Raw genomic sequence first — 13,472 nt, 5'->3', positions numbered from 1 at the left:
TCAAAATGACCCACAAGCTTACACACAAATAACCTTTAAGTATTTTCAGTATAAGCTTTTCTGGATAATGTTTTTGAAATTAGACCTCCAAGTTTCCTCAAATAGTCTTAGTAGCTACCCTAGCAGATCCTACTGGCACTGGCAGATAATGGAAACAGTTGAACTTTGGTCTTGCTCGGACTGCTGATTGTAGAGCAGATTGATTAAGTCTGCTCCAGGGATGTTGAGATGCTGGTGATTTAACTTGATATCTCTGGTAGAGGTATTCCCTGATTATATTTCACCATTTTATGATTTTAAGAAATTTAAGAACATAAAACAGAGACATCAGTAGAGTATGGGCTGTGTGGCCCACAATGTTGTGCTGACCTTTTATGATCAATCTATCCCTTCCCTCCTACATAGTCCATAACCCTCTTTTGTTCTTTCGACTGTGTACCTACAATATTGAAGAATCTCCTAAATGTCCCTGTTGTACCAGCCTTCACCATCACCCCCAGCAGTCCATTGCAGGTTCTTAACAATCTCTCTGTGTATAATCTCCTCCAAACTTTTCCATCACTCACTATGCCCTCTGATATTAACCATTGCCACCCTGGAAAAGAGGCTCTGACTGCTCACTCTATCTATGCTTCTTCGAATCTTATACATCTCTATCAAATTGCCTCTCATCTTCCTCCAAAGATCACTCAGCCTCAAACATGTTCTCTAATTTGGGCACCATCCTGACAAATCTCTCTGCATTTTCAAGAAAGCTAATAGCACAAGAGATCAATTAATGCACTTGTATTATTTCAGTTATTTTATTGATAGGTTTGCACTTCATCATTTTGGACTGGTTAGAGTTGAGTTGGATTTTTACTTAAATTGTTAGTGGATGCTCATTGGTAATTTTCTGGTTCCTCTCATCAGTAGTAATTTATATGGTTCACATTTTCAATTCTGGTTTGTTATTTTCCTTCTACAAAATAACTTAAAAGAATGTGAGAGGTGCATTCAAGTTTGCTTGGCCAATCCATCTGGATAGATTGTGTTGATCTGGAACATGGAAACAGAAAAACCTGCAGCACAATACAGGCTCTTCAGCCCACAAAGCTGTGCTGAACATGTACTTACCTTAGAAATTACCTAGGGTTACCCATAGCCCTCTATTTTTCTAAACTCCATGTACCTATCCAGGTGTCTTTTAAAAGACCCTATCCACCTGCACCAGTGGAGCAGCCCATTCCATGCACTCCTGACATCTCCTCTGTACCTGCTTCCAAGCACCTTAAAACTGTGCCCTCTCATGTTAGCCGTTTCAGCACTGGGAAAAAGCCTCTGACTATCCACATGATCAATGCCTCTCATCATCTTGTCATCAGGTCACTTCTCATCCTCCATCGCTTCAAGGAGAAAAGGCCGAGTTCACTCGACATATTCTCAATCCGGGCAATATTCTTGTAAATATCCTCTGCACCCTTTCTATGGTTTCCACATCCTTCCTGTAGTGAGGCGACCAGAACTGAGCACAGTACTGCAAGTGAGGTCTGACCAGGGTCCAGGGTCCTATATAGCTGCAACATTACCTCTCAGCTCCTAAACTTGATCCCACAATTGATGAAGGCCAACGCACTGTATTCCTTCTTAACCACAGAGTCAACCTGCTCAACAGCTTTGAGTGCCCAATGGACTCGGACCCCAAGATCCCTCTGATCCTCCAACTGCCAAGAGTCTTATAATACTATATTCTGCCATCATATTTTACCTACCAAAATGAACCACCTCACACTTATCTGGGTTGAACTCCACCTGCCATTTCTCAGCGCAGTTTTGCATCCTATCAATCTCCCACTGTAACCTCTGACAGCCCTCCACACTATCCACAGCACCCCCAACCTTTGTGTCATCAGCAAATTTACTAATCCATCCCTCCACATCCTCATCCAGGTCATTTATAAAAATCACTAAGAGAAAGGGTCCCAGAACAGATCCCTGAGGCACACCACTGGTCACTGACCTCCATGCAGAATATGACCCATCTACAACCACTCTTTGCCTTCTGTGGGCAAACCAGTTCTGTTTCCACAAATCAATGTCCCCTTGGATCATATGCGTCCTTACTTTTTCAATAAGCCTTGCATGGGGGTACCTGAGCAAATGCCTTGCTGAATTTCATGTACACTACATGTACTGCTCTACCTTCATCAATGTGTTTAGTTACATCCTCAAAAAATGCAATCAGGCTCGTAAGGCACGACCTGCCTTTGACAAAGCCATGTTGACTATTCCTTATCATATTATACCTCTCCAAATGTTCATAAATCCTGCCTCTCAGGATCTTCTCCATCAATTTACCAAACACTGAAGTAAGACTCAGTGGTCTATAATTTCCTGCGCTATCTCTATTCCCTTTATTGAATAATGGAACAATGTCCGCAACCCTCCAATCATCTGGAACCTCTCCCATCCCTGTTGATGATGCAGTTAATATCGCCAGAGGCTCAGCAATCTCCTCTCTCACCTCCCACAGTAGCCTGGGGTACATTTTGTCCGGTCCCAGTGACTTTTCCAACTTGATGCTTTCCAGAAGCTCCAGCACATCTTGTTCCGTAATTTCCACATGCTCAAGCTTTTCAGACCACTGTAAGTAATCCCTACAATCGGCAAGATCCTTTTCCATAGTGAATACTGACGCAAAGTATTCATTAATTACCTCCGTTATCTGCTCCGGTTCCGTACACACTTTTCCACTGTCGCACTTGATTGGTCCTTTTCTCTCAAAACGTCTTATCCTCTTGCTCTTCACATACTTGTAGAATGCCTTGGGGTTTTCCTTAATCCTGTCTCGTAAAGCCTTCTCATGGCCCCTTTTGGCTCTCCTAATTTCATTCTTAAGCTCCCTCCTGCCAGTCTTAAAATCTTCTAGATCTCTATCATTACCTAATTTTTTGAACCTTTTGTAAGCTGTTCTTCTTGGCTAGATTTACAACAGCCTTTGTACACCATGGTTCCTGTACCCTACCATCCTTTCCCTACCTCATTGGAACATACATATGCCCCGATCTGATGCTAGTTAGTCTTTCCATTGGCAATCTCCAATGAATTCGTGGGCCATTGGATGATAGGTCTGTTACTTAACTACCAATGCATGTACCATGTTAAGTGGATCTAAGTGAGAGAAGATAAAACACATTAAACTAGAAAAAAGAATGGTGGAGCAGGGGTTCCCAACTATTTTTATGGCCATTGACCCCTACCATTAACTGAGAAGTCTGTGGACTGCAGGCTGGGAACCCATGCCTTTTTGGGACCTGGTCACGTTAAGATTGAAATTGAGTACTGAAAATATTCTGGTGGCAGCAGAAATTGGGAAATAAATCATTAAAAGGTGGAAGTCAGACCAATGGAAAATTAATTCATGAGTTAACCAAAGCCAATATTGGCTTTAAAGGGGCAAATGTAGTGTGGAATAGGTTTTCCTTATAGGTATGCTAAAGGCATTTTTGTGGAAGTGGTGTTTAAATCTGAAGGCAGATAAGAACAGTGATTTGGATTGTTCTTATATTGCCTAACATTGGAATGTTATCTGAATTTGGCCAAGGAGTAAAAGGGAATTAGTATCGTTTGGAGAGGTTAAGCTAGATTTGGTGAACTGAAATATAGTTTTTCTGAACTGTTGTTCTATTTAAAAATATATTGTGTTCCTTGAGTGTGCATTACTTGTAGTCTGATCACAGTACTTTGTAACTTAACATTTTATTTCTCTCAAATTTCCAGACTTGAATTTGCCTCAAAATAAACTAAATAAGGTATTTAGCAGTTAATATTATTTAGTGTCTGAAGACTATTTGAATATTTAAATAATTTAAGATAAAGCATAATTGAATGACTATTATTTAATAGAATGTAAAAAAGGTATGTATCACTTTGTAATCATTTAATTATGATATTCATCACGGGAGTAGCAAGTAGTACACAAAATAATTAAATGCCTAGGCATCTTCATTATCATGTGGAAGTCAAATTAAAAGCACAAATTAAGTTCATGGTCACCAGCACAACAGCCAAAACTCCATCATGAACCTAGAACATCAATTGGAGAGAAACAAATCAGTTGCAATAAATGTGAGAAGCTCCTGCTGTACACAATTAATACACAGATTTAGGTAGTTTAAATCTAACACTATTGCATGTGAGACCAAAATAAATCTGTTAATTTATGGACTACAACAAAAAATACATTGTCAAAATTTTAAATTAGTCTGTAGAAGACCGACATGATTTCAGTCTTGCAGTAACAGGCCTTTGAAATAGTAATAATACTGATCTTAAAACCAAAGACAGAATCATTGAAAGATAGTACCCTTATGTCAAGTACAGAAAATCTTACTTTAATAATGGAAAAAACCACAGAGAGTGATAAATCTTGTTCTTGGTCATGAAGGACTGATTTGAATGTTTGCAAATAGTGCAAATTAACTTGTGTCTTGCAGAAAAGTACAAAGCATATAATAAAGTAAAATTTAAAAAAAACCTGAAATAACAGCAGAAAATATATAAGTACATAGCAAGGATGTGAGAGTTTGTAAAATGGTTAGTAAATTTGCTGATGACACCCTGACTGGGAGGGGGCTAGTGAATTTGCTGATGACACAAAGGTTGGAGGTATTGTGGATAGTGTGGAGGGCTGTCAGAGGGTACAGCAGGACATTGATAGGATGCAAAATTGGGCTGAGAAGTGGCAGATGGAGTTCAACCCAGATAAGTGTGAGGTGGTTCATTTTGGTAGGTCAAGCATGATGACAGAATATAGTATTAATGGTAAGACTCTTGGCAGCCTGGAGGATCAGTGGGATCTTGGGGTCCGAGTCCATTGGGCACTCAAAGCAGCTGTGCAGGTTGACTCTGTGGTTAAGAAGGCATATGGTGTATTGGCCTTCATCAATCGTGGGATTGAGTTTAGGAGCCAAGAGGTAATGTTGCAGCTTTATAGGACCCTGGTCAGTCCCCACTTGGAGTACTGTGTTCAGTTCTGCTCACCTCACTATAGGAAGGATGTGGAAATCATAGAAAGGGTGCAGAGGGATTTACAAGGATGTTACCTGGATTGGGGCGCATGCCTTATGAGAATAGATTCAGGGGCGACGGAGGATGAGAGGTGACCTGATAGAGGTGTACAAGATAATGAGAAGCATTGAACATTTGGATAGTCAGAGGCTTTTACCCAAGGCTGAAATGGCTAGAACAAGATGGCACAGTTTTAAGGTGCTTGGAAGTAGGTACAGAAGAGATGTCAGGGGTAAGTTTCTTACACAGAGAATGGTGAGTGTATGGAATGGGTTGTCAACGACAGTCGTGGAGGTGGATACGATAGGGTCTTTTAAGAGACTCCTTGATGGATACATGGAGCTCAGAAAAATAGAAGGCTATGGGTAACCCTAGGTCATTTCTCAGGTAAGGATATATTCAGCACAGCTTTGTGGGCCAAAGTGCCTGTATTGTGCTGTAGGTTTTCTATGTTCTATGTTCCACTTTCCCTACAATATCAAAGGTATGAATTATCTATATCTTCTGTTTCTATGTTGTACAAGTTGATATTTAGAATGCAGTGAACATCTCTGACAGTATGGTTAGACAACATGAACAACAGAGGAAGAAGGTATGGTTACAAACATAGTCAATAACCTGATTTCTCCAGAATAATGCAATGGAGGCAGCCCAGAGGCCACCCAATATCATCCAATTTTCAACAAAAATGGCTCCTGTAAGACAAAAAAAATGGAAAGGTTGATTTTGGAAGACCAGTTCAGGAACAGAATCAGGTTTAATATCACTGGCATATGTTGTAGGAGCAGTACATTGCAATATGTATCATCATATCCTGTCTCATTTGGAGTGATTTTTTTTTTGTCCCATTACTCTGTGATTCTAATTGAGTTGCTAGAAAGTTAATGATCAGAAAACCACAGTAACGGCTCAGTGTGATCTTCTTCTGTGAACATCATTTCAAATCTATTGGGATTTCGCATTTACTGAATGATGTATGATCTATGTAAGCTGGGTATTACTTAACACAATGGATTTTTCTTTTATTTCTCATTTTTCCATATGTTCTCATGAAAATAAAATTATTTTTCACTTGCAAATGCATTCCATCCCTGGTGATCCAGTCTTGTGTGTCCTCCTTATGTTGATATCCTGTTCTTTCATTCTCATTCAATCTTGTTCACTTATTCATCTTTGGATGTGCTCTCTCTTTCAATCATTGTGAAAGTGCTGGTTGTGGAAAATGGGTGTAAGTATAAGAGCAATAATATTTGAAAAATTAAATATGCATTAGAAATGTATTACAAAAAATTGCTTGGCTGTAAAGTGTAGCATGTAGCAAAAGTTGGAATGGGACCCAACAAGATGGCAGTTCACCCATTCAAGAACAATTTATCTTTCTCCAAGTTGCACTTAAATTACTTTATGTAATCAAGAATAAGATAATAATGGTATTATAATTCATATGATCTCTATTAGCTTGAATTTTATATTGGGCTAGCTTGAATGTGTACAGCTTCAAAGCTCTTAATGGTTGTTTTTATTAGGACCTTATATGGTATGTGAAAGTTGGACAAAGGATGAAATGTGTTAAATAATTGTACCAGAACCAGAACAGAATTGGGTTTAATATCACCAGCATATGTCATGAAATATTTTGCCTTTGTGGCAGCGGTGCATTGCAATTACATAATAATAGAGAGAAAAAATGGGTAAAAATAGGCAAGTATTACTTTTCTCGTCTTTTATGGAATGTTTTTGCCTATTTCATTTTTAATTTCTATTGTAGCTGACTGTGGAACTCTGTTGCTTTAACATAATTTTCGGCTTTCCATTCATTTATTTCATTATTTAAAGTATTTAGGTGCTGTCAATGGGCAAATAATCTGGCAGAAAATTGTTGCAAATGGAGGCTAATTTCATCTGGGCTCAAATTTTCTTAAAATCTGCTCTCTGTGAATTTGACATTGCAGGAGATTGTCCAATAATTTTATACATGCAGCATGTTAAATGCAGAGCAAAGCAATAGAGTAATAAAAAATGAAATATCCATGGTAACAGAACAAAATATTATCCATGAAACTGCTTTGTTATTTATGGTGAACATATGTAAAAAGTTACATTCATTAGAAGGAAATGCAGAAATTATTGAAGTATTTTGTTTATTTTTTAAAATTAATTTGATTAAGAGCTTTATTGAAATCTGTTACTTAAGGTTCAGTGTTCCAGTAAAGATTCTTAAATACATCATCATGTGATGATGCTTTCACCAATTTGTGCATGGAAAAGATGTTTCAGATCTATATGGCATCTTTGATTATTTTTGTGGATATAGGCTAGTTATTTATACTATTTAGTATGAACAAATTGCCCAAGATAAGCAACTTGCGCAGGGTTTGTAAATTTAAAAGTTTGTAAAGTCACCAAGTCATGTGGTTTAAAAGCAACAACAAACTTTCTGAGGTCACTTCAGTCTGGTAGCATAGGCAGTATCCAGGTTATGTAAGGGTTCTGTTCCAGAGAACTGTCTGCAAGTCAGAAATGTATGTTTACCCGAGCATATTGTATCGTTTTACATACACTTGCTTTAATTCTTTCATCCATCAGTTATTCAGTCTAACACTACTCATAGTTCAACACATGGAATACATATTGTATTCAGTCAGTTATAAGCACTATGAAATATGGAACTAACATGGAAAATGTGTAGCTCAGGTGGTTGATGGTTAGGTTGAGTTGTTTTCTGATCTTGGCAATCCATTTGTAAACATTTCGTCACCAAATGAGGAGACATCATCGGTGTGCTATTCACTTGTGATGTGTCCTTTGAATGCTTGGCGTTTATATACTTAATGAAGTAGTTGATTGGTCATCATTATGGGAACCCAGTTGTGACGTAGGGAGGGGATCTGGTTGCTGATCGCCTGGTGAACTAGTCATCTGGAAATGTTTTTATCCGCCTTGGCTTATAACTGGGATCGAGGTCTACATGTCTGTTTATGGAATTGATTGCGGATAACCATGCTTCTAGGATTTCTCTTGCATGCTGCATGTTTGCTTATTTCATGACTTTCACCGATGTCCAGTCGAATTTGTTCCCCTCTTGATCTTCATGGGTAAAGACTAGTCATGCCACTTTGCAGTCAGTTGATGTTCGTGATCATGAACGTGAAATAGTTTATTATTACCATCTTGAAAAATGCTTTAAAATGAACGGGAGAATTTGTATAAAATGTGATTTCTGTAAGTTCTGTCAGTAACTATTGAGCCTCTATATTATTGAAATTTACCCAGTACATGTTCAGTTTGTTGTAAAATTAAATAATCACATGCTGATTAGCATATAATTGAGATAGAGACTTTTGCAATTGGAAGTAAAATGAACATATAAACATTTAGACCTGCCATAATATTTTAACAATTAAAAAATGCTTATTGAAGGTGTTAGCAATATTGTGTGAAAATCTTTTGTTTATTCTTTTAGGAGCATTATTACAATTTTACCATGAAAAATTGTCAGTTTTCTTTTGGTGTTTGGTTTAATGTTGAACAGAAAAGATATAAATGGAACAATTGAATCATAGTATTGTTCAGGGTGTTTATTGTTTTGCGGAAATAATAGTAATACACTAAAATGTGAAAATTGTACAACTTAATTTAATCCCCGAAGTTCTTAGAATTTCAAGCATTAAATTACAAATAATAAACATTGCAAACTACTTTAGGTGGATTACAATGAAAGAAGCTTTGAGACGTTTTATGAGGGTGCAGTGCCGTAACACTTGTGCAAAAGAGTTGTGTCACTGAAATGGAAATTCAGAACCTTAGGCTTATCTTGATGGTGTCCTGAAAGCTGATATTAAACTTCCAGATTTACAGAACTTAATTTCACCAGTGTTGCAGTTGAAGTGTAAATGCAATACAAAAGCTAGTATTACATATCTAGAAAAAATGTTTTTCATATTGATGTCATTTGCAAAGATATTAACAAAATTATCCTGTTCTTAAACAGTGAATTATGCCATAAACACGATCAATGTTAGAACATTAAATTTTAAAAAATGGATGGTCATGAAGGCATATAATTTTTGATTCTATATTTCTCAAATGATCATACTTTTTCTTCATAACGTACACACAAATTAGAAATAAATTGTCATGCTGTCAGCAAATATATTATTTTGATCTTTATAGGAATGATTAGTTCCCTGGAATGCATGCCTGTCCTTTAAAAATACTGCAATGATTTCTTGGTTTGCCATTCTTTGGGTATTTATGTCACTTTCATAAATTCACCCTACAATGTCATCTGACTGTGTCAGATATAGACTCACAACTTTGCCTGTTAAGATTGACACACATCATGATGGTGTAATTAACAATCCAGTAAAAGATGAATACATATATTCAGAAGAATATAAGCCATTAGACTTTTTTGCTGGTAGTTTTACATACACTTTGTCACCATCATTTAAATGTAAAATGGCAGTTCCTGAGGCATGATCAACATATTGTGGTGAATATTCATCATATGTATACATTACAGGCTCATTGTTTTTATATAAACCAACCCAAACGTTTGCCTCCTTGACGTGTACGTGATAAAAAAATTGGTAGATGCCTGTTATTTCACATGTAAAAATTCCATTTGATGGATTATAGTTGTTATTTGAATTGATCAATATTTTGTCAAAGACTATTGGTTCATCCGTTGAATGAAATGGCTGAGAAAGAATGGCAGTAAATGCTGGAACAGGATTCACTACATCATCTGAGTTGATATAGCCATGATAGCCTAAATATTTTCCGGTGTGCATAATAATTTCACCAGGTGGGCCTGCTGGACCAGGAAGTCCTGGACTGCCTGGTGGCCCACTTGGTCCTTTTGGTCCAGGTGGACCTTGTGGTCCTTCAATGACTTTTCCATTAAATTTACCTGGGGGGCCTGGAGGACCTTGTGTTCCTGGAACCCCTGGATCTCCTTTTACTCCTGGATGGCCTGGAGAGCCTGGAAGCCCAATTAAGCCTTTTGGGCCAGGTGTTCCCGGAAGTCCTTTTTTTCCAGGTTCACCTGGATGGCCTTGAGGTCCTTGAGGCCCTATTCTACCTGCACTGCCTGGTTTTCCACGTGGTCCAATAAGTCCCTTATCACCTTTTTTACCCTCTGGACCTGGTAGTCCTTTATCACCTTTTGATCCTGGTTTTCCAGGGGGCCCCGGTGGTCCTCGCTCTCCAGTTGATCCTGGCTCACCTTTTGAGCCTGCCTGCCCTTTTGGACCCATCAATCCTGGATGACCCTTTTCTCCTGGTGCACCAACTGCACCAGGTGGACCCTTTGGGCCTTTTGGTCCTGGTGACCCTGCTGGTCCCACTGAACCTCGTGGTCCAGGTTCTCCAGGTGAGCCATGCTGTCCTTTCTCTCCTGGTTTTCCAGCTTCACCAGGTAAACCTGGATGTCCTTTTATTCCTGGCAGTCCTGGTTTTCCTAAGCCTGGTAGTCCAGGAGTACCTGGCAAGCCTTGTAGACCAGGGTGGCCTTTCTTCCCAGGAATTCCTGAAGGTCCTCTTGCTCCAGGTAGTCCAATCCCTTGTTTTCCAGGTGGTCCGGGTGGACCATTTTGGCCTGGTTTTCCTGGCCTTCCTGACTCTCCTGGTGATCCTTTTTCACCTTTGTGACCTGGTTCACCTTTAGGACCAGGCAATCCTGGGTGTCCTTTACCTTGTGGTCCAGGTAGACCTGGTGGACCTCGTGGTCCAGGAGGACCTTTATCACCAGGTCGCCCTGGACTTCCAATACCCATATCCCCTTTTGGCCCAGGTTGACCTGGATATCCTGGGTTCCCTTTTCTTCCAGGAAATCCAAGTGTTCCTGGTTGACCTGGTTCTCCTTTAGCACCTGGTTTACCAATGACAGATAACCCAGCTGGTCCAGGAGGCCCACTCGGTCCTGGAGGCCCTCTTGGTCCTTGCTTCCCTGGGGCTCCCTTTTCCCCTTTTCGTCCAGGAGTTCCTGGCACACCTGGCCTTCCTGCTTCTCCTGGATGGCCTGGTTTTCCAACAGCTGATAATCCTTGTGGCCCTGGTGGCCCAGGTTTACCAGGATGCCCCGGTAGCCCAAATCCTGGCTTTCCTGGGTATCCTGGTGGACCAGGTGGCCCAGGTGGGCCAGGTGGTCCTGGCTCTCCATCTTGTTCTTCTGTTAAAAAGAAATAAAGTTCACTTAGATTAACACTTTAGAACACTGTTACTAAATTGTGCATGTTTTTCTGTACTTGCCTGTGTGTGCCATATAAAGTATTTTTAATGAAAATGTCTGTGTTTACTGCTGAAGTGAATTCAATTTAATAAGGATGAATAGGACATGATGCAAGTATGTAATATTTGCAAGTAGTACAGCAAACTTTTTAGTGTTGAAGTACTTAATAAGAAACCTCCTTTGGTTGACATCTTAGAAGTTAACCATACATTTCGGTGTGTTTGTTGGTTTTTAAATTTATTTTAACCAAGTGGGAAAGAGGGTTAGGTTTTACCTTCCCAGTTAGGTAACAAGTATTAATAAAGTTAAAATAGGTAGTGTTTTGAGCCGCATCCCCTATATAGAGTCTGGGGAATGAGATGCCTTGCTGATAATCCCCATTAACGCCATTTCTAAGACTCTGTTGGTTTGTAATATATTCTGTTGCATTCATCTGGTATAAAATGATTTGATGTACTTGGTTTCTGACCAAATTTATGGTCTTTATTCTCCCAGGAGCATACCTCAATTAGGAATTGAAATGATATGTACATAGACTTGCAAGGCTACTCTGACCACATCCTCATGGCCTCTTCCAATCGTACTATTCATTTGCATTTTCTACCCTTGGGTGATGGGATGGGTGGGGAGAATACCTCCCCATGACATTAGCCTCAACTTCCTAGGTGGACATTGATCCCTTTGACACTACCGGACTTAAAAGAAAAAAATAATTAATTAATTTTAAATGTTTTTCCTTCTATATTATGTATTGCATTGAACTGCTGTTGCTAAGTTGACAGATTTCATGTCACATTCCAGTGATAGTAAACCTGATTCTGATTCTGATTTTTATTCTTTCGGCTGCTATCACCTTTCCACTTGGTAGCTTTGAATACAATTAATGTGAAAAGCATATTAGCCTATACTTTGTAAAGTGTCTGACAGACAATGATTTCTTTGACTCTGCTTAGATTTTCCACTACTTCTATTTTCTATTTGTTTTTCTAAGTTTATATTGTATTTAATTGTGCCCTTAAATATTTATCACATTTTGATTTCCCCATTCCCATTCTTGGGGTAAGGCTAGTGCTTGGAAAAACAAGTCTTGAAAATTTTACTCCAAACTCAGAGGAACTCTGAAGTGGTTGAATGTTGATTTGAATCCATAATGAAAAAGATAAGCGGAATCCTTCTTAAATTTTCAGAGAAGTGGATGCTTGATCAGTTAATCAAGTTAGTAAAAAGAGAATGTGCAATGGATTCTTAATATATGATCTTAATATTGTTTAAAAAATCTCCTCTGTTCTGCATACAGTTTTGTATCTTATTACCTGAGGAAGACGAGGAAGAGGAATCAGAATCGTTATTAGTTTCATTGTCTTCTGAATCTTGGTCATTAGATTCGTCACCTATTTGAGAAAGAAACAAAGAAGCATTTTGTACTTAATGTTTATCAACTAAAATGCAAATATTGATTTTAGTTATTTACTTCTTTTTGGAGCATTAATTTTGAGAAGAAAATTGTGGATTTGGTTGCTAAAGCACGATATAGCCAAATTGGTTAACTGAAAAAATAGTTGCAATGTTTTAAGAGATAGTTGAACAGGCTTTGCTCTTGATCATATCAGTGTTAGGCATCACTTCACTTGTGTATCTGTTAGGGTTGTCTACTGTATCTGGTGCTCTTGATACAACCTCTTCTACTTTCGTTGAACACCTGCACTCCATCCGTCAAAAGCAGAATTTCCTGGTGTTGGTGTCCAACCATTTTAATTCCTATGTCCATTCCCCTTCTGACATGTTATCCATGGCCTCTTCTTCTGCCATAATGAGGCCACTCTCAGGGTGGAGGAACAACACCTTACTTCTGTCTCAGTAGCCTCTGACCTCATAGGATGAACATTGATTTCTCTTTCCAGTACTACTGTTTTTTTCTCCCCCTTCCCTCATCTTCTATTCCCCTCTTTGACCTCTTACCTTTTCTCCTCTCCTAATTATCACCTTGCCCTGGTGCTGCTCCTCCTTTTCCCTTTCTCCCATCATCCACTCTTCTGATTCCTTCTTCACCCCTTTGACTTTTTCACCAAACACCTCCCAACTTCTTACTTCTTACTTCAATCACCCCCACCCCACACCAAGCTGGCTTCACCTATCACCTTCTAGCTTGTCCTTCTTCCCCTCCTCCACCTTTTTCTTCTGGCATCTT

At 38.9% G+C, this 13,472-nt stretch overlaps 2 protein-coding genes across 2 annotated transcripts in view; one reads left to right on the top strand and one right to left on the bottom strand.

The window, feature by feature from the left end:
- The window catches only part of nt5dc1 (5'-nucleotidase domain containing 1), a 619,201-nt gene that overhangs the window by 102,633 nt on the left and 503,096 nt on the right, over nt 1-13,472 (top strand). The gene's annotated exons all lie outside the window — the stretch shown is intronic.
- Nucleotides 9,390-13,472, bottom strand: part of LOC132400455 (collagen alpha-1(X) chain-like) — a 49,912-nt gene continuing 45,829 nt past the window's right edge. Inside the window, exons 9-10 of the mRNA XM_059981438.1 lie at nt 12,598-12,675; nt 9,390-11,224 (exon numbers count right to left, since the gene is read on the bottom strand). Of these exons, the coding sequence (XP_059837421.1) occupies nt 9,390-11,224; nt 12,598-12,675 (1,913 nt within the window). The remainder of the gene's footprint in view (nt 11,225-12,597; nt 12,676-13,472) is intronic.

Source organism: Hypanus sabinus, chromosome 10 (assembly GCF_030144855.1).
Source record: "Hypanus sabinus isolate sHypSab1 chromosome 10, sHypSab1.hap1, whole genome shotgun sequence".
Lineage (NCBI taxonomy): Eukaryota > Metazoa > Chordata > Chondrichthyes > Myliobatiformes > Dasyatidae > Hypanus > Hypanus sabinus.
Note: the sequence above shows the minus strand (reverse complement) of the source record. Positions and strands in the feature narration are given on the sequence as shown.